This window comes from Alosa pseudoharengus, unplaced genomic scaffold (assembly GCF_046254945.1).
Source record: "Alosa pseudoharengus isolate Yale_2024_CS ecotype anadromous, Long Island Sound unplaced genomic scaffold, YU_APseudo_1.1 YU_APseudo_1.1_scf_12, whole genome shotgun sequence".
Lineage (NCBI taxonomy): Eukaryota > Metazoa > Chordata > Actinopteri > Clupeiformes > Clupeidae > Alosa > Alosa pseudoharengus.
Window position 1 is genome coordinate 14,322,869 of NW_027468587.1, and position 20,429 is coordinate 14,343,297.

General features: G+C 40.8%; 2 protein-coding genes across 2 annotated transcripts; both read right to left on the minus strand.

Moving 5' to 3' along the window:
• Positions 1-1,109: 1,109 nt before the first annotated feature.
• Positions 1,110-2,411, minus strand: LOC143118361 (fatty acid-binding protein, heart-like). The gene is made up of 4 exons (XM_076279426.1): positions 2,281-2,411; positions 1,959-2,122; positions 1,625-1,729; positions 1,110-1,383 (listed from the first exon to the last, which is right to left on the minus strand). The coding sequence occupies exons 1-4, from the start codon at positions 2,351-2,353 to the stop codon at positions 1,330-1,332; spliced, it is 396 nt and encodes a 131-aa protein (XP_076135541.1). The 5' UTR covers positions 2,354-2,411; the 3' UTR covers positions 1,110-1,329.
• Positions 2,412-7,044: 4,633 nt separating this feature from the next.
• On the minus strand, positions 7,045-19,718 carry mchr2 (melanin concentrating hormone receptor 2). The gene is made up of 5 exons (XM_076279654.1): positions 19,528-19,718; positions 17,651-17,860; positions 11,054-11,248; positions 8,722-8,841; positions 7,045-7,363 (listed from the first exon to the last, which is right to left on the minus strand). Exons 1-5 carry the CDS (start codon positions 19,716-19,718, stop codon positions 7,045-7,047), a joined length of 1,035 nt encoding a protein of 344 aa, XP_076135769.1.
• Between the last annotated feature and the right edge of the window lie 711 nt (positions 19,719-20,429).

Here is a 20,429-nt window from a genome sequence, read left to right on the forward strand (position 1 = left end):
ATCCCGATATTCAAAATATGTGCTCATCCTCTCCCCTGTCAAAACACGCAGAACATGAAGAGACGGCGCCATCTACTGTTGAAAAAAACAAAACAGTTAAAAAAACAAAACAAAGCGAAACATAACTGAACCATTTCTACCAGGGTAAAGAAATCCACGTCCATACTAAAGGCTTGAATAAATACTGGTGGAAGAACATGGTGAGTAGCCCCTGATGGGTTAAAGGCGATGGGTGGCAGAGTGGCTGATGACCAGACGCGGGACATATGCCACCAGGCTGCTGGGAATCCTCTGGGGCAGCACTAATGAGGTCTTGGTGTTGGCGGACACCGGGCACAAACAAGGTCAAACAATGTCAGGTTACAGCTGTCACTCATCCATGACCCTGATGTCTGCTCTCTCTCTCTGACTGGAACCAGCCAAACGGCACTCACAGGCACATGTAAACGCGTACACACACACACACACACACACACACACACACACACAGACACAGACGCGCACACACACACAAACACATAACACAGACACACTTCATAAACGTACACACACAGACACATACAGTATACTAGAGCGCAGTGTTAGTGATGGCCTCGTTACTGACATCTACAGACACTGGGAGAGAGCAGGCCTTAGCAGTTTTATTTAATCTTTTGTTTTGTTTAGTTTTTTTTCCCTTGTTTACATGGATATCAGATGTACCTATCCCCTGAGTGTATTTGCGTAAGGTGTGTGTGTGTGTGAAAGAAAAGCTAATTTTGTGTTTGTCAAGCAGAGATATATGAGAATATGTTACTATTCATTTTACAATATCACGGTGTCAAGAAAATATGTTACTCTTACTTTTACAATATGGTGGCAAAGAAAATATTTTACTTTTGCTATTACAGTAAATGCATATTGAATACTTTCCAAAAGTATATGACCCTCACTATTACTGTAAGACACAAACTGCCCTACCGTATATTGTTTGTTTTGTTTTGCTGTAACTTTATAATGGGCCGATAAATAAATTATATTAAATATATATTTTTTGTGGCCACAATATGTGGCTAATTTCCAAACTATCTTGTCACTTGCTGAACAAAGTGGAGTCACTCAAACATCAATAACGTCTATTCAACTTTTATTCTGATTCTTGATTTATATACTGTACAGAGCAATAACATGACACACTGACAGAAAGAGAGAGAGAGAGAGAGAGAGAGAAAGAGAGAGAGAGAGAGAGAGAGAGATACGTCATAGTTCTGTTTCATTGATTTCAGAGTAAAGTGAGAACAAACTAGGGGTCTCTCCTCTCTGGTTTTCAGGTCCTGCAGGTGCACAGACTCATGCTTGCTTCTCGAATGTTCTCACTGCCACCACATCTCCAATCTTAAATGTCTACAGAGAAAGACAACAGATGAGGATATTTAGAGGGGTGATATAGAGTTTTAATGGAGAAGAAAGAGAGAGATAGAGAGAAACATATAGTCTGCCATTCTGACCCAAAACATCTTTTTGTCAAATTCAATAAACTGCAAGACAATTTGTGGCATATTTTGTGTTGAACATCTCTGCTCTGCTGCTGAGAACAGCGGTGATACAGATCAGTGGTAAGATGGAGATCTGTTTAGTTCCTTACCGTGACAAACTCGTTGTCGCTCACCAACTTTCTCTCGATGGTTGTCTCCTTGCCATCCCATGTCTGCCTCTGGACCATTCTACCATTGTCCAGGGTCACTACGTTCTGCAATTCAACACACATATAAAGAAACTCATCAGATTTCAACAGGTATATTGTCCCCAAATGGCAAACCCTTTAGCCTTAATATTTCAAATGTTTTATTGACATGACTATCAAAGCTCGTACAAACATGAATATAGATACATAGATTTATAATAACAATACCGGTAATACTATGAATAATAATCAAATAACTAAAACAAACAAAAACAAAGATGTTGAGGTAACTCACTTTAGTTTGTCTCGCATCACCGGTGGTCTCGTTAAACTCTTCGTTCAGTTTGAACTTGATATCTTTTCTTCCAGTATTCAGAGTTATGGTTCCATCAGCGTCCATGGAGACGGTCACACTCGGTTTGGCTCTGCTGGCTACCTGGCGTATAGCAAAGCTCACACCTGCAGAAAACGCACAACTCATCAGATGCCTCACTAACCCAACCTGCAGGTTAACATGTCACAAATGCACATACATGTCTTACATCTTTACCTAACCCTTTCTACAAGAATGTCCTTAAATTGTTGGAGCTCAGTTAAACAAATTAACCCTTTCGTACCGAGTTCCTTGAGGTAATCGTCAAAGTTTTCACTCTTCACCATCTTCCAGGTCCCAACAAACTTCTCGGCCATGACAGCTGTGGTGTGTGGTCTGGTCTCTGGGGTGATGCGTCCGAGAATCGACTTTCAGGTGAAGCGCAGGTGTGCAGAGACTCTCAGGCGGAATTCTTTTCAATCATCTCTGCAGCAAGGGCAAGGCTCAGCCAGCCAATCAGAGCCTGTGACATCACACAATGTTTTATTTGATTTTCCAGGTAGCATAGAAGTGCGAACAAAGACGAGTTGTTTGGTGAGAGGACATTGACACCATAGCCAGATCATCTAGTTTTGGTTGTCAATCAGTGATGGAATAATCTGTGCTTTTGGATCTTACTATGTGTTACTGATAAATAGCATTTGGCACTGTTTCACATTTTACAGTGTGTTACTGATAAATAGTATTTGGCACTGTTTCATACAGTATTTTACAGTGTGTTACTGATAAATATGGCATTTGGCACTGTTTCACATTTTACAGTGTGTTACTGATAAATAGTATTTGGCACTGTTTCATACAGTATTTTACAGTGTGTTACTGATAAATATGGCATTTGGCACTGTTTCACATTTTACAGTGTGTTACTGATAAATAGATTTTGGCACTGTTTCATACAGTATTTTACAGTGTGTTACTGATAAATAGTATTGTTGCCAAATAGTACTATTTATCAGTAACACACTGTAACATGTGAAACAGTGCCAGATAAATAGTATTTGGCACTGTTTCACATGTTACAGTGTGTTACTGATAAATAGTACTATTTGGCACTGTTTCACATTTTACAGTGTGTTACTGATAAATAGATTTTGGCACTGTTTCATACAATATTTTACAGTGTGTTACTGATAAATAGTAATGTTGCCAAATAGTACTATTTATAGTCAGATAAATAGTATTTGGTACTGTTTCACATGTTACAGTGTGTTACTGATAAATAGTACTATTTGGCACTGTTTCACATTTTAGTGTGTTACTGATAAATAGTATTTGGCACTGTTTCATATTTCACAGTGTGTTACTGATAAATAGCATTTGGCACAGTTTCATATTTTACAGTGTATTACTGATAAATAGATTTTGGCACTGTTTCATACAGTATTTTACAGTGTGTTACTGATAAATAGTAATGTTGCCAAATAGTACTATTTATAGTCAGATAAATAGTATTTGGTACTGTTTCACATGTTACAGTGTGTTACTGATAAATAGTACTATTTGGCACTGTTTCACATTTTAGTGTGTTACTGATAAATAGTATTTGCCACTGTTTCATATTTCACAGTGTGTTACTGATAAATAGCATTTGGCACAGTTTCATATTTTACAGTGTATTACTGATAAATAACATTTGGCACTGTTTCACATTTTATAGTGTGTTACTGATTAATAGCATTTGGTACAACAGTGTGCTACAGAAGTACATTTTCAACATTTTATTCCCATAAAGTTTCCTGTATGACATTAATCATTGTTCTCATCCACTTTTATGAGAGGGGACCCTCATTTCTATATTTCACAACATACAACCTAATAACTAGAAAAAGAATCAAAGAATAAATTAGTTGATCTGTTGAGTAAGCAGTGTTGTGCTTTATTTTTTTCTTGCTCTTAAGTTGATGCTTATTTCTATAAATGCAGAGGCTATGAGAACAAAATGTCTAGCCTACTTGTGTTTAGATGCTGTATTTAAGTTTTTATTGCTCCTCACACTGTAATCAGATCTGTTAATGTCTTCAGTGATCACTATAACCAGGCTTATCACTGTTACTAAGCATACCAAACCATGATGCCTTCCCCAAAAAGACAGACCCATTTCAAAATGATAAACACTGTCAATTCCCATCTTTTTGACACAATTCAGACACGTCCTTTCTTCCTTCCTAACATTGGTCTCAATGCAGAAACAGGAATGCCAGTCATCCCATGGTGTGTGATTATTTTGTCCCCATCCTAACACCAGTGCCCTGTGCCACACTTAGACCCATCTGCATCCTAACACCAATGATCTATGCCTCAGTAAGGCCACGCCAAGACTCTCTGCAGCCAAAACAGAAATGCAGAGATGGTAATGACATTTTTCCCACAAGGTGCCTCTCAGTGACCCTTACACATCGTAACGCTGCTACCCTCTGCCACAGTCAGACCATGCCCACCTGTGCCCTCTGCCACAGTCAGACCACGCCCACACTCCTTGTGCCCTCTGCCACAGTCAGAGCACGCCCACATACCCTTCAGCGTCCGTTTGATCGGTGTGGGCGGATACAAAGGGATTGTGTTTGTTTTACTGACTCGAGTTTGATACCTGGTATGGAATTCGAGTGAAATAGTGAAGCTATTTCCTCCAAAGTTGTTCTCCTGAGAAGAACAGGATGAGTCATGTTTGGATCTCATTGGGGCGCTCCAACCCAACTCTGTCCCTGGTCACAATCACTTGTGAATGAGCGTAAATCCCACCCTGTCAAGCATCATATAGCAATGTTGTATCGTCAACATTTATAAGACAGAGGTAAACAACAGAGCCTGGGTGGCATAGAGACACTTTTATTGATCAGCACATTGTAGAGGAGACAAACAGATGGGGGTGGGGTGTGTGTGTGTGTGTGTGTGGGGGGGGGGGCAGAGTAGAGGGAGGGGGATCTCTCTCCAGTAGTGCCCTGCAGCTATGCTTGGGGAGAGACGCTGTCCTTGCGCTTGTCTGGTCTGGCCTGGTCGGGTAGCTATCGATCCCACGCCAAGGGCAAAGTTTGGGGGGTGGGGGGCACGACCCAGACACTCAGGCCAGCCAGTCCGGTTTCTGGTGCTCCAGTGCTGGCTTCTCACAGGCGCTTGCTCTCCCTTTCCCGTTAGCTGGTTTAACACACACAGACACACAAAAACACACACACACACACACGCACACACCATCCCTGGGGCTGTCTCTAAGCCCAGCCCAGCAAACACCAGACAGCTTCAAAACACCCCTAACGGTTTTCAGCCACACAGTCAGTTTTCATCATAAGCGGCATCGATTGGTATCGACTTGCACTCACTCACAGGCAACATAGACACTCCCCAAAAGTGTACACACATTCATTGATGCAAAAAGGCATGTATCATGCACATCGATGCATTTTTCTTTCTGATATATTTACACAGCAGTTTAAACACCACCCCTCACTGTCCTGCTCACAATAGTATTTTTTTTAAAAAAGGAAATACATTTAGGGCCATGCTTATTGAACATCTTTACAAATATTTATGTTTCTAGGTAGACTACTAGTATTTTCAAACACATTAAAAAATACAAAGACAATTATACACAAGGACAATTAAAACATATTTCATTATACTTTACAATAATATTAATTGTACATATTCGGACATATTCGGATTGTTCAGCCATCCCAATTTTAAAATCATCTAAGCCTATTATAAATTCTGCCAACAACGTGAGCTTACACTATGACATGTAATACCATACATTTTCAGCAGGGGGAGACTCTATCTGGGGATCACTATATCAAAGTGGTGAATAACAGCAAGCTTTTTATTGACACTTACTTTTTGGCTTGTGGATTTAGGCTTACTGGGGAGAAAAGACAAATGTACTTTGCTCTTTCTCCCAAAAAAAATCATCTGGCATAACATAAAATACATAAAACAAGAATGTCTAAAATAAAAAAAAAACTAACCAAGCCGGTTTCCCGTCCTACATAGATTAAGCCTAAAAGAAAACTTCAATAAAAATCTCCATTGACAAAAGCATTTATTGAAATTTATTTACTAAAATGACTAAAATGTAGTCTACTACCAGGCTTAATCCATGAATGGGAAACTGGCCAATATGGCCTAATGGGTGCTGAATTATGCTGTGCCTGGTGGATGCTCATTGGGTCTATGCTGCATCAGAGACACCTTTCACACAGGCATGTGGTGGATTATGCGGTGGAATCACAGATGGGACATTTGACATCATCAATGGCATGCTGCCTAACATGGCCTAGTAACGGCCAAATAATCAAGTCATTTAACATATGTAGCCTACATAGAACACAAAGCACATGCACCTCATCATGTATACAGTAATAATGGAAGTGCCTCAGAAAACCTTAATGTAGAGGTGATTTTTGACATTTCTTGCTAGCATCCTCCATAATTTACCCTGTCCCTACCAATATTACTGGTATGCTAACACAGAAATATAACACCAAGCTCTCACTGGGTCCAACGACCACTAGCTGGAACTTCTTTCTTCTCTACTACTTTCTTCTCCTTCCTTCTATTTTCTTTTCTGTCCTGTGGATATATGTAGCTGTATTGTCCCTACTGTTTTGTGTGATATTGTGCGGCTGTGTGTGTGATTGTAAATAAGGAACTGTGCTGACGAACAAGCTCCAGTGTTCTGGGACCGGTGCATATTAGCTAGTGCACGAACAGGTTATAAACTCTGCTTTCTGAATCCAGTGGTTTCACCCTCTGTGACATCAGAGATTAAGAGCTTATTAGAGCTTGACTACTATCTTATATCAAAGAATGGCCATGCTGATGAACTACATGAACCACATTGTATTAGACATGCTGTGGGTCAGGAATCTGATCATACTGTATTGTGAGTCAGACCATGCAATGGGCAATAAACTGGACGAGGGTTTGCAGTGCAGGTTCGGATTGGGGTGTCCTATGCTGGGTTGGGTTGCTGGGTTGATCATCTGTGGGTCAGAAAAGGACCCTGCGCTGGGGTGGGTCACTGGCTGGGACGGAGCGCGCTGTGCTGGGTTGTGGGGTTGAGCCGCTGGCCCTGCATCGTGCAGCGGCGCCGCAGCCGGAGGCGGAAGTGACCGCTCAGCAGGATGTAGATGAAGGGGTTGACGCTGCTGGCAGCGTAGCTCAGGCACACGGACAGGTAGTAGCAGGTGTGGTAGGCCAGCGAGGGCCGTCGCACGCTCAGGTTGACCAGCTGCAGCACGTGGTACGGTCCCACGCTCATCAGGAACACCGCCACCAGAACCAGCACCGTCTTGGTCAGCCGAACCACTCGGTCCCTCGGCACACTGCTGCTGTATCTGCAGCACAAACACAGTAGAGTATTGTGTAAACAACTGTGGGGAATGTCAACAAAAACACTTTTGTGATAAATAAATAAAATGTCAGCAAATAATAGAAATATCAACAACAAAAAAACCCAAGAAAAACATGTTTGTGATGGAACAGGAGAGTCAACAAATACTTTAAATATTGTCTTCATGCAATGGACATACTGTAAAGTAATATGTGGTTCTGGTGGGCGATGAAACAAGCTCGAGAGGAGGACTTTCAGGTCCCTAGAGGGATCATACAGTAGCTCCAGTGCACTTCTATCCAAATGGAGTTGTTTATCTTTTCTCAACGATATGATCTACTTGAAGCCTGGGAAATAATGATTCCACGGTTCAACCCGTAACCATTTCAGATAATATTGCGCATTGCGGGTGGACAAACTGTTAGACAACCTAGGCTTGGTATTGGCCTACTGTGGAATTTCCATTTTCCTTTCCACTCTGTCTCAAGGCACGCACACCAAAGGGATGTGGATCTGTCTATGTTGTGTATGTTCTATCCTGTCAATAATTAGTATTACCAAACTATAATAGCCTACCACACATCTCTCCACGCTCGACAGGCTTTTACTTAACTGTCACCAAGCATAATATTGCCCAGCCTAATTAGACCAGTTGGTTTTATGAGTGTTTTCCCTAAGTAGTAGCCATTTCATAGCTCTGGTTCAGATTACACAACATCACTAAAGTTCACAAGGTAAGAAATGTGAAGGATATTTAGGTATGTGCATACATGCACAGTATGTATTTGTAGTTTTTTAAACCAAAAACTTTTAATTGCAATAGCCAGTTTGATGTATGTTGTAGTCTACACTGTTTACATTGGATTGTACCATGAATTAAAAAGGGCTCTTATTTGTATTTGTTGATTATGGAGCCCCTAAAAGGTCGAGTTAAAATGAAATGAAAAAAAAAAAAATGATGCCATTGACAAGCTAAAGCAAAATCTGTGCCTATAAAACACACTGCACAAACGGTGCACCAAAGATTCTAGAGTGGAGCGCTCTGTTCTAGAATCTTTGCTGTGCACACTGTGAGCTCAATTTACTAAAATGTGCCCACATTTGATAAAAACATGCGCACATGAAATATTGCTTGTCTTTACTGTTAACATAATGAGTCTGTAAAATACAACAATACACAGTGTTTTAAAAACAATTTGAAGAAATTGAAGAACAATTTGGCTGTGAATCACCCAGCATTTAAACTATAAATAGAAAATTGATTTCTTGGCAAGCTCTCTATTGCTCTCTTTCCCCCTCTCTGCCCCTCTCTCTATCCATCCATCCATCCATCCATCCATCCGTCCATCAGGCATAACTCACTGGTGTGCCTTATTGTTCCTCTGGTACATTCTCCAGGTGTAGCAGAGGATGAGGATGTAGCAGAGGAGAATGAGAGGCAGTGGCAGGAAAAAGGACACCAGGGTCTGGTAGATGGTGTACCTGCAAAGACACAAGATGCAAACAACAAATAAACGTCAACACGTATAAGGTAAAGCTCCGGAGAGAGTGCTGCAAGAACAAAGATCAATCAGCCATCGATTGCCTATAGGTGAGGGGATGACTACCAATCGGAGCTTCCTGGGTGAGTCAGGCTATCCTGGCCCCTTGCAGGGGTTTACAGGGTGTTTTGTACCTTGAGGTAACTGAAGTCAGTCCTTGCAGGGCAGAGGACATGTGTGTTAGATTTGTTCTAATTAGGCTGAAAGGTTATTCTATTGCTGTAGCTGTAGCTCTGTAGCTAAATGCACTGTGACTGAAAGGTTATTCTATTGTTGTATCTGTAGCTGTAGCTCTGTAGCTAAATGCACTGTGGCTGAAAGGTTATTCTATTGCTGCAGCTGTAGCTCTGTAGCTAAATGTTAAAATGCTTAAATGTTAATATCTTAAATTATATTCCATTGCTGTAAATCGCTTTGGATTAACACGTCTGCCAATTAATAACTGTAAATGTGATGTATGTAATGGTAAGTGCACACCAAACCAACTTCAAAAGCACTAGATTAATCCGATGCAGATTTTGGTTGGAATTCTATGAACCATTAAACTAGACCCTGGATCCCCTGTCTATAACTATATGTCTTTACCTAACCATGTAAACCACTACACCGAACCATGATCACAGTTATTATTCAGTTTGATAGGCAATGCAGTTAGAATCTGTTTGTAAACTATGTGCCAGCTAGCAGATAATATTCACTTAACTGTTTGACGAACCGTCAAATTACTACACCCAGGTAGCAGTGTTTTGCCAACATGAGACTGTTCAGATGAGACTGAAGTAATAAGTTACTCACTATTAAGTATTAAGTAATAAGTATTGTATGTATTTTTACACTGTTATTTCTAAAAGTGGTAAATAAGTCAAGTCACAATATGTAAATAAAAACATTTTGGAAGTCTATCTTGTCAATTTTGGGAGCTATAGACAAACTGGTACAATCCACTCCCAGTCAATTATGTCAAGTTCGTGGGGGTGTCCGACTGGGTTATTGCATACACAGAGAAGAAAAGGGTACGTATTCTTTTACTAACTCTGATTTAGACTGCAAACATGCCATTCCCTCCATGAACATGCTGCTTTCAGCACAGTGCAAACTCTTGACTCACTGCATGATTAAGTATAAGTATAAGTATATATACTCTTTTGATCCCGTGAGGGAAATTTGGTCTCTGCATTTATCCAAATCCGTGAATTAGTGAAACACACTTAGCACACAGTGAACACACAGTGAGGTGAAGCACAAGGCATTGTGTGACAGTCAAAATGAACACACCATGACAACATATGATTTATCAACATATAGAGGCCCGGAGCCAGAAACATCCTGCACTTGGAGCAATATTTACACATGGCTCACCAATATTTACAACTCCGGTACCAGAACTCTCCTATACATGATTTATCAGTGTATAGAGCTCTGGGCCCAGAAACATTGTACATGGGAGTTATTACTTTATGCAACCCAAGATCCAGAAATATCCTTCACAGATTACAGTAACTAATGTGTATCTTTACAACCATCAAAGAAATCTGTCTCATGTGGATAGTGTCTTCTGTTGGTCACAGCATGTGGATTACATTAGCAACAGTCCAACAGAGACACCCACAATACAAAGCATACTACAGTATGATGATTATGATATCGTATATATGCGTCTGCCAAATAAAGTAAAGTAATCCCTCCCATGTGTTAGATAAGGAGTACCAGCTCCTGCCATCCGGAAGACGCTTTAGAATGCCCAGTTGTAAGAGAAATAAATACAAACACTCTTTCCTCTCTCACTCTGTGTCATTACTCAATCAATAGAGGAGAGTAGAGTAGATCCCTCACTCCTAGTCTAATGGACATTATCTGTGTGTGGGCTACACCTGTTACATGTGGCGTGAATGATTTTATGATCTTGAATGTTATTTTTAATGTCTTTCTATGCTGATTGCTGAGCTGTAATGCAAATTTCTATGTAAACAGACATTAAAGTATTATCTTATCTTATCTTATGTTGTCTTATCTTATCTTATCTTATCTTATCTTATCTTAGCCTACTGGAGCTAGCAGCTTCTCGGCTTGGACCCCTAATAATAATCATCATTGTTGTCATCATAATATGCGGCCACTGTGGCCCACATTCTCCTCCCCAGACATTGCCTCACCAAAGCAGAGCCCTGCGGGACACCAGGTTCATGGAGCAGCTCTCCAGGCCGTCGGGGAAGCGAAGGACCTCGGAGTGGACCCAGGCGGGCAGCGCCAGCACGCCGGCCACGGCCCACACACACAGGTTGATCCAGATTGTCTTCGAGCGGGTCCTCAGGCTTGTTAGGCGGAAGGGGTGAACCAGCGCCAGATACCTAAGGGGGTCACCAGCAGAGGTCAAAGGTTAGAGGTTGAAAGGTAAGGGGTCAAATGACTCAAAAAGCCAACTCTGGCCAATGAGTTAAAAGTCAACTCTGCTGTGAGCTATGGTTAGGCATAGACCTTTTGAATAGAGAAGGGAGAGAGCAGTGACCAGAACTGGCTCTGACCCCAGGTATACGGGATACCCAACCTGCAATGTGACTGGCGTGTCAAAAGGTCAGGCTCTGTGTATGGCAGAGCACATCAGCTTGCCATGACTGTATGATTTCACTAAGTGACTTACTATTTACAACTAACCACTTGTGATCGAATCACCCAAGATGCATTTTAACAACATATGTAAACGGGGTCTGAGTGACTTTAACTATATGACAACTGTAACTATTGTGACAATAACATGAACAGAGTGCCTTTTGTTGGCATTCAAACTCATGAGTTTGGCTGATTGTCTTTAATTGAGTAATAGTACATGGATGTACTCCTCCAAGTACTCCACAAGACCATTACACCACACGGTAGACAATCACCGAGGGACAAATAAGCAGATCAAACACAGGAACAGTGTAGAACAGTGAGAACAGTGTTCTACACTGAACAGTAGTAGAACAGTGTACACAGTGTAGAACACGGTAAAGCCTACTCTTCATTGACCTCCTGGAAAGCCTTTGACGAGATCCATCATGACAGCCTCTGGACGACACTAAGGAGTTATGTCATCCCGTCCCATATGGTGAGCACTGTCCAGGATAAACGACTACATACCTATCCTGTTCCTCCAAGAGAGAGCAGCAGTGCAGTGAAATCTGGAGTTTGTCAAGGATGTATAATATCAGTACTACTGTTCAACATCATCATGGCGCATGTTGTGCAGAGAATAACAGACAAAGGGAGAGGAATTTCTGGTATCCCCAAACACCATGCTATATAACGCCATAACCTTGCCCATGACCTCGGTCCTAGACACATGCATACGTTACGTATACAGGGATGGATTACTGCACGGGCCTACCGGGCCCAGGGGCCCAAGGGGTCAGGGGGCCCTAAAGCCCAAGTCTTTGCATGGAATCATTGCCTCAATATCAACAAATCAGGATGTAGGCTATGAATCTGATTGAATTTAGTATTGGCCATCCCCAAAATGCACCAGAATACAGGAAATCACATCAAACAAATTAAAAAAATTCTGGGGGAGGACCCCCAAACCCCCCCTCCCACATATACGACAATAAGTGGGGGGCCCTTAATACATCTGGGCCCAGGGGCCCGAAAGTTCATAATCAGCCCATGTACGTATACTAAAGACAGATGTTTCATGTCCCATAGACAAGAAGGACTGGTCATCAACCATATTAAAACTGCACATAAGTATACCAAAAGCAACAACTGGACAATAAATAGAGGACATAGCTGACTTTGCATAATATAAACATAACTGTTTACTACAATGGACATTTAAATGAATCAAATGAACAAAGCAAGGATCACCTCCACTAGTCCAAAGAATTGTTGATTGTAGATACAGTGTAGAAACCACACTGCAGACCTGTGCTGTACGCTATCAAGTCTATTCTATGATGCAAAATGCAGACAAAAAAACACAATAGGACACCCACACAAGCCACATGCTGCCCCCTATGGCCATTATCCTTTACGGACAAGAGACACAAGATTAACTTAAACTCATTAAAGACAAATGGCAGCAGCTTCTCATTAATTCCTTCCCTTCTCTAACCTCACAAAGCCTAACGCTGACATAGTTGTGCGGTATGGAAGAAGGCAGTCGAGAAAGACTCGATACAACACATGTACAGTACATGTACACCCACACATGTACATGTACATGTCTCACATTATGCACAATGAATAGAATCCTGAGCTGCAGCTTCTTAGTACAGTATGTGAGACTGAAATGTTGTCTTGTATGATGGCAGAGAGCTATTGCAGAGCCAAAGAAAAACAAGTTAAGTGCAAGGACTTCCATCACTGTAAACTAAAGAAGAAGAAAAACAGAAAAGAAAAATCCTTTTTAAGGGTTTGTTCCCACTGTCTACAGAATGCTGGGGAGATTTGCATTATGTAAGAAATAACAAGTGAACACATGTTGCTGCTGTTTATATATTGGCATAATATTCTACATGTGGCATAATATTCTACATGTGGTTAATAGATGAATGAGTTAATGAATGACCCAAAATCAATGCTTTAAATCAAGGCCTCATGGAGAGGTTAATGCACCGACTTTGTGGGAGCATTGTTGATGGTGTGGTTTACAAACATGTGTGTGTGTGTGTGTGTGTGTGTGTGTGTGTGTGTGTGTGTGTGTGTGCATGTGTGTGTGTGTGTGTGTGTGTGTGTGTGTGTGTGTGCGTGTTGGAGATGTTTTTGCTGTAAGTACAATACAACATGAAGGGATCTGAGTCTGCAGATTGGTGCAACACACAGTATATTTATGGCAGAAAACACAATCACAGTTGTTTTAATGCCGTCCACTCAGTATGCCTTGCTTGATTCTTCAAGGGAATAACAAGAGCAACATATGCATCACCACAGAGAGAATCCAATTAGCTGTTGCTGCCTTATCTAAACACATGATGCACACACACAAATAGGCATGTGTTCACAGGTGGGATCCAGGAATCCAGGAAACACACAGAAACACACACACACTGCTCTATTAATCCAATTTACATATACATTAATAAAATCCATTTCATGTTATCTTGTAGGTTGGATGAGGATGTCATACTGCATGCTGCCATGCACCTGCTTCAGTCCAATATGTTTACATACTGCCTTCCTGGGCAAATCTAATTCAGAGCCAAGAGCTAATACTCTATAGCAGGACAGATTATGTTGCCTTTAGATATATTTTATATTTGATTCCTCGGTAGCACACATGCTGTGACCCTATTGTACTTGCAGAATCTATGCTTTCAGAATCTATATACTGCATTTATGTAACACTTTTCTACTTCTGTCCTAGACTGAGGAAGTCCAGACCCTGTCATGCTGAACAGAGAGCAAATTACACACTGTAATGTTTTTTTCATGTGTTAAAGGGATTCAATATATGAATTTTTCAAAACAATTTCTGTCAAAACATGCTTTCTGGGTAAAGTGCTTTGTGTTGCACCCTGTGCATGAAACATGTGCCATATAAATAAACACTTACTTACTTCTCTGACCAATTAAAGCCCACTAAAAGAATAATGCCACACATTCACTCAGTCACTCACATACCGGTATTTAAACATCGATAGCAGAGACTGCCATACAAGGTGCAAAGCTGCACCTTAGGAGCGACCTGGTGTTCAGATGTCTTGCTCAGGGAGCCAGACTCAAACCGAACAGCTACCTCACTGCTGCCCATTAACAAATAAATGTTTTTTATAAATGTTTATTCTATGTTGTAAGTCGCTTTGGATAAAATAATATGCTAAGCAAAATAAGCATAAACACAAACATAAACAAATGTATATGTGTGTGTACTGTGTTGCTTTGAGATGGATTGTGCTCTATACAAATGCCATGCCAGTTGTCAATTTTGATCTATAAATGAATTGAATAATAATGAATTTAAACTAATTTAATTTAAATGTTTGCATGGTTAGGCTGAAATAAATTCTTTATAAAATCAGAAAATTTCTTTGGGCTATAGTTGCCAACACCAGACCTCACCAGACAAGTTTTTTTTATATGTACAGTCTTAATGTGTGAGTCATAATCAGAAACACTCTTAGCAGAAGACACACAGAGAGTTATTAGAATTCTCCTTTTGAACACCTGCCAAAGGTGAACATCCATAACTCAAGCAGTCTTCTGCCGTATGAGCTCTGCATCGGCACGGCTAAAGGAAGGCACTCGATATGATCGAAAATAGGATTATTGGTGTGAAATTATAGATCTCTGCTCAACTCAATAGGGTCTGGACGTCATCATCAGTGTACACGAGTGTGGCATAAGCAATATAGTAACAGTAAGCCTATTGACAAACTATCCACCCTTCACAACCTCAGCACAAGCTTGCAATTTACAGATGCAGTTATCGCAACACGTCAAATCATATATTGAGTATATGTCCAAATAAATATGTAGTTAGCTCACTCTTTAAAATACATTATTAAATTGGTGCAAGACTGTGCACTTTGTTCTTGAAGAGCAGAGGGTGTGGTAAAGATTAATCAAAAGTAGGCTAGCCCACACTATGCAAGATGTTCCACCTTTACGAAGCCAATTAGGCGAATCGTTCACTTTACAGCATAGACATAGCAAGTCGCTACCGTTCAAGAACGGTGGACGACAAATCTCGTGAGAATGGTGAAACATTACCTTGTCAGTAGCTCTTTGGAGATAGTTTTTGCCTGTTGTTAATCCTTCACCTCCACAACAAAAAACATTTTCATTGTGTACAGGGGGGCTAAGTCACGAGAAGTTTGCTATTTACAACAGCAGAGTAAAATATAAATATATCGAGACTATAGAGTGTGACGACCCTCTGCTCCCCCTGCTGTCTGTGAAGAGGCCCATGCATCGACTGTGGGGTTGTTGATTGACTGATTGCATCTGGAGTGGGTGTTGTCTATATAAGCCTGAAGATCAGCCTCACTTGGCACTCTGACTCTTTTTGGGCATTCTGACTCTTGCACTCACACACATCTAGACTTTCATTCACCACATCCACTCAACATCCACTCATTTGCACACACTCTTTTCTCTTTTCCATGCTCTCCCATCCAATCATACAAGCTTTACTCAGTCATTGCCGGTATTTCCAGCTTTACAACTACAACAAGAAACCCTATCATATCCCCTAGACACTGTTTTTCTGTTAGTAAATAAATGTACTGTATGTACTGAAATTGCATTTGGCATTGGCCTCCATTTCTGTTTGCTGCCCACACAAGCCTAGGCCATAACAAGAGGGAGCTCTACAGTCGCCAAAAATACCTAAACCTGCATAGTGTAGGCTACCTTTTAAAGTGACCTAGAAAATACACTGTTAAACTAATTTGGTATTTGGAACTGGATTCGTATTCTCAACTCAACTGAATCTATTTCCCAGATATGCCCATTACTCCATAAACCACTCAGGATAGTTGGCATGGCATACGTTATTGCGTGTACACATGCCTGGATACTAGATAAGGGTATGTATTTAAGCCTGAGTAGCTTACACTGCTGGGTACTAACTGTCACCAAGACTCTTGTAATTAACACCTCGTGTGTGTGTATGCTGCATCTGTGTCTTCCAGAGTGTATGTGTGTGTGAAATCCTGACATTCAATTTTTCCTTTCTCTTGGTGTGCAAAGGAATATCCTGCACCTCTCGCCCACACCTAATGAATGTTATCAGTGTTCTTCATCTTACAACATGAGCAGAAGGTTAGAGGTCACAGCCGGGTTATTTAAAGCCTTTTCCGCAGTCTCTTTGTCGAGCAACTGACCACTGAATAAGGACACCTTATATTATTCAAACGTAAACCATGTTTGGTAAACCAGAGCATGACCGCAGTATGAATGTATGTAAGATGTAAGGTTTTAAACACAATTTAAGTTGTTTTATTTATTGTATCGTGTTTTTGTCTATTGTTTGGTTGCTGTTGTTTCAAGACTGTATAAGTTCAGTCCACAAATTTGGGCACAAAACAAAACAACAACTATTTGATTCTGTGCTCCTGAAACAATGTGTTGATTGCCTCATAGTGTTTGGCTCAGTTCAAGCAGCTGTGTTTGTTTCCCATTTATATAGGAAGGAATTGGCATAAACAATTACATTTTTTTGAGCACACACACTGGATGGAAAGAACGGTTGGTAAATAACGTTGGTAAATATTTTGGTTTTGCATTCCCTCTCAATACTTTTGCGTTCCCTCGCAATATCTTTTTGTGTTCCTCAGGATCAGGCCCAGGTTAAAGTAAAATTTAATAAAGTCCTGGTTATCCATGATGGTGACTGCAATCCAAATCAACCGAAGGCTAATGTGAGAGGCTGGAAATACAGAGCCCTGTGTTTAAAGGGAACGCAAAACCAAAATATTTACCAACATGACCCTGTGATAGGCTACATCATTCATTCATACAATTTCCGCTATCCAATAGAAAGACTTATATGCCTAAGCAGGATTAGCCTATGTAGGCCTACCTCTTAGAGCTAAATTGGTTCCCAGTATGTTGAAAATTAAAGGAAAGGGGAATCCAACATTGGGTCACCTAAAAACATTCAACAAATTACACAGAATTGCCAATAGCAATAGCTGTATCAAATACATGCAAGTCAATGGAAGAATTACATATAGGCCTATGCTAGGCTGAAATCACATAGCCCCTTAAAACAGTCATAACATTCATGTCCATTTGAGTCATGAGCTCACACTGCTGAGCCCTAATAAACTCACCTGTCCAGACTCATGGCCGTCATGATGACCGCACAGGCCACCTGGTTGCAGTTGTCCAGGGAGGAGATGACGGTGCAGAGCGTGTTCCCAAACACCCAGTGCCCGCCTCGTGCCCACTGGTGGATGAGGAAAGGCATGACGGTCACGTGCACCAGGTCAGCGCCCGCCAGGTTGCACATGTAGACGTCAGGCACCGTCTTCTTGGGGGACCTGTAGCGCAGGAACATCTGCAGTTGGTATAGCTAATAAGTAATACTTTGGCGATAGATGGAAGGTGACAGTTGGGGGAGTGGGGTTAAAACTGTGTTGTACAACTATTGAATTTAGCAGGTGCTCTGATTCAGAAAGACTGCAGTGAACTATTACAGCCAGAGGCAGTCCCCCATGAAGCAGCTCAGTACAGGGCTAAATGCCTTGCTCAGGAGCACAGTGGCAGTGGAGTGGTGGCAGCCCCTGGGATCAAACTCACAACCAGATTCCTGATCCCTAACCCCCACTACCACAACATGTTATTGCATAACTCACACTGACCCTAGCCCCTTCTGTGCTGTGCTGCCTGTCCCTATAGCGCCTCATCCTTTATCTGAAAAGCATTCGCAGAACCCCTACTGCAGTGTTTTTCAACCTTTTTTGTGCCACGGCACACTTTTGACACTTAAAATGTCCCACGGCACACTAACATCCTGTGTGAAGAAAAAAAAAACATACCATAGCCTAAAATTTCAAATAATGCACAGATATGGCCTTATTATGGCTTCTATGCAAGACCTGCTCAATAATACAAGCGCCCTCTGTTTCATTTGTAGGTGACTATATCTAATTTAATTATGAACTGGATATGTGATGATTCTGTGATATGGCGCCCCGTTGTACAATGCCTGCATACCACAAATATTGCAATCAATCAATGAGAGCATGTGGTTATAAATTCTTTGATGCAACAGTTGCTTTTCTGGACCAGTGAGTGACATTTGGGTAATTTTCTGCGGCACACCTGATGATCTCTCACGGCACACTAGTGTGACCCGGCACAGTGGTTGAAAAACACTTCCTTACTGTATAAATCCCCTACCTGTAACATTAGGAATTTAATATCTCTCTTATATCTGAAATGGTCATAAACAGGCATAAATGGGGGGTTATGGCATAATAATGCAGTATTGAGCAGAGATCGCTGGATCCATCCAAACCACCACTGTTTACTGGCAGTGAAAACTCACAGATTTTCCAAGTTTTTGCCAAAATTCTCCGCAGAGATTTCTAGCTAAACTCAAGCAACACGGTTTGTTGTGAGAGAATTTGAAACAACATTGCTTGACTCTGAAATGGAGCCTGAGATGAAGACGATGTTTTTTATTTAAACAAGCTGATAATATTATATTCTAGGCTTTTCACACAGCCACAGGTGTCTGAAAAGTGTATGCAGTAGGCAATATGTTGATTTTATTTTGCAACTTCATAAAACTATTCCAAGGACTGATCAATTTTGCCTACATAACCTTTTCTGGTTTGTAGATGATGAAATAATCAATTAACATATGTCTATTCAGATGCAGACAGTGTCCCATGAATAGTTAGCCTACATTGTAACAAGGCAAGGCACTTTCATAATTTTAGAACTTCAATTGGCTTAATTTAACTACTGCATTAGAAGGTATAACGCAAAAAGCAAATCACTAAGCAAACGAGGTCAATTTCAATGAAAGAATCTAATCACAAATTATCAATTAGCAAACTTCTAGGGAATACTGCAGATTATTAATTTGCAAAATATCATAGCTTAGCCTACTAATGCTTATGATCAGTTCTATATATTTCCAATAATAAATATACACTTCAAATGAGACCAGTTTGGACAACATTAGCTTATATCATACCTCAGAATAGTTACCAGTACCAGAATGTTCCCCACTAAGCCCGTGCAACAGAGAAAGCCCACGAAGGCTGGTAAAATAGTTGTCTCTGTGACTTCGACAATACTGTAATACTCATCGTTGTCGACTTCGGCACTCCATGAGCTGTTTGGTGAAAATGTACAGTTCACAGCAGTTGAGTCCGCTTCGGTCATGTTCATAAATATAGAAACAAATAGTCGAACCGTTAAAAAAAATCAGTGTCCATAGATTTGATCGGCATATCATTTGACGTTCCGAGGTAGATCATTCCTCTCCCCTGCGCTCCAAGAGACCTGCGTTTTACGCACATCGCACAAGGTGCATTGTAGTCTACACTGTACATTCAGCTCAAGCCTCCATTCACATGCTTTCAACGTAATTGACAATCGAGATGTAGACGATATAAGAATGAAGGCAGCACGCAACGTGTTTTTCTACGTACTGTCGCTCAAACGCACACAACCACCATAAAATACATGTTTATTGAATTATTTTACATTTATGCATTCATTCATTTACATGCATTCATTTAGCAGACGTTTTTTTAATTAAAAAAAAAAATTCCATCCAGAGCCACTTACTAAATGAGTCATAACATTCAAATTAGGCTATAAAAGGCTATTCAAGTTCTATAAAAGAAACTGGATGCTGGAAAGCTATTATATACTATAGCTTAATAGATAGATGTTACATCAAATCCCAACTACTTGTGAAGTGCAAAATGGTCACCTAGACTAGAGTGTCAGGATGTCATGCCTAAAAAGGGAGCTCAAAGTGTTAGAGCTTTATTATGTGTTAATTGCACATGAACAAGACCTGTATACTGCCAAACCCAACCCAACAATCTGTAACATGAAGGGATGTGTGTGTGCGTGTGTGCGTGT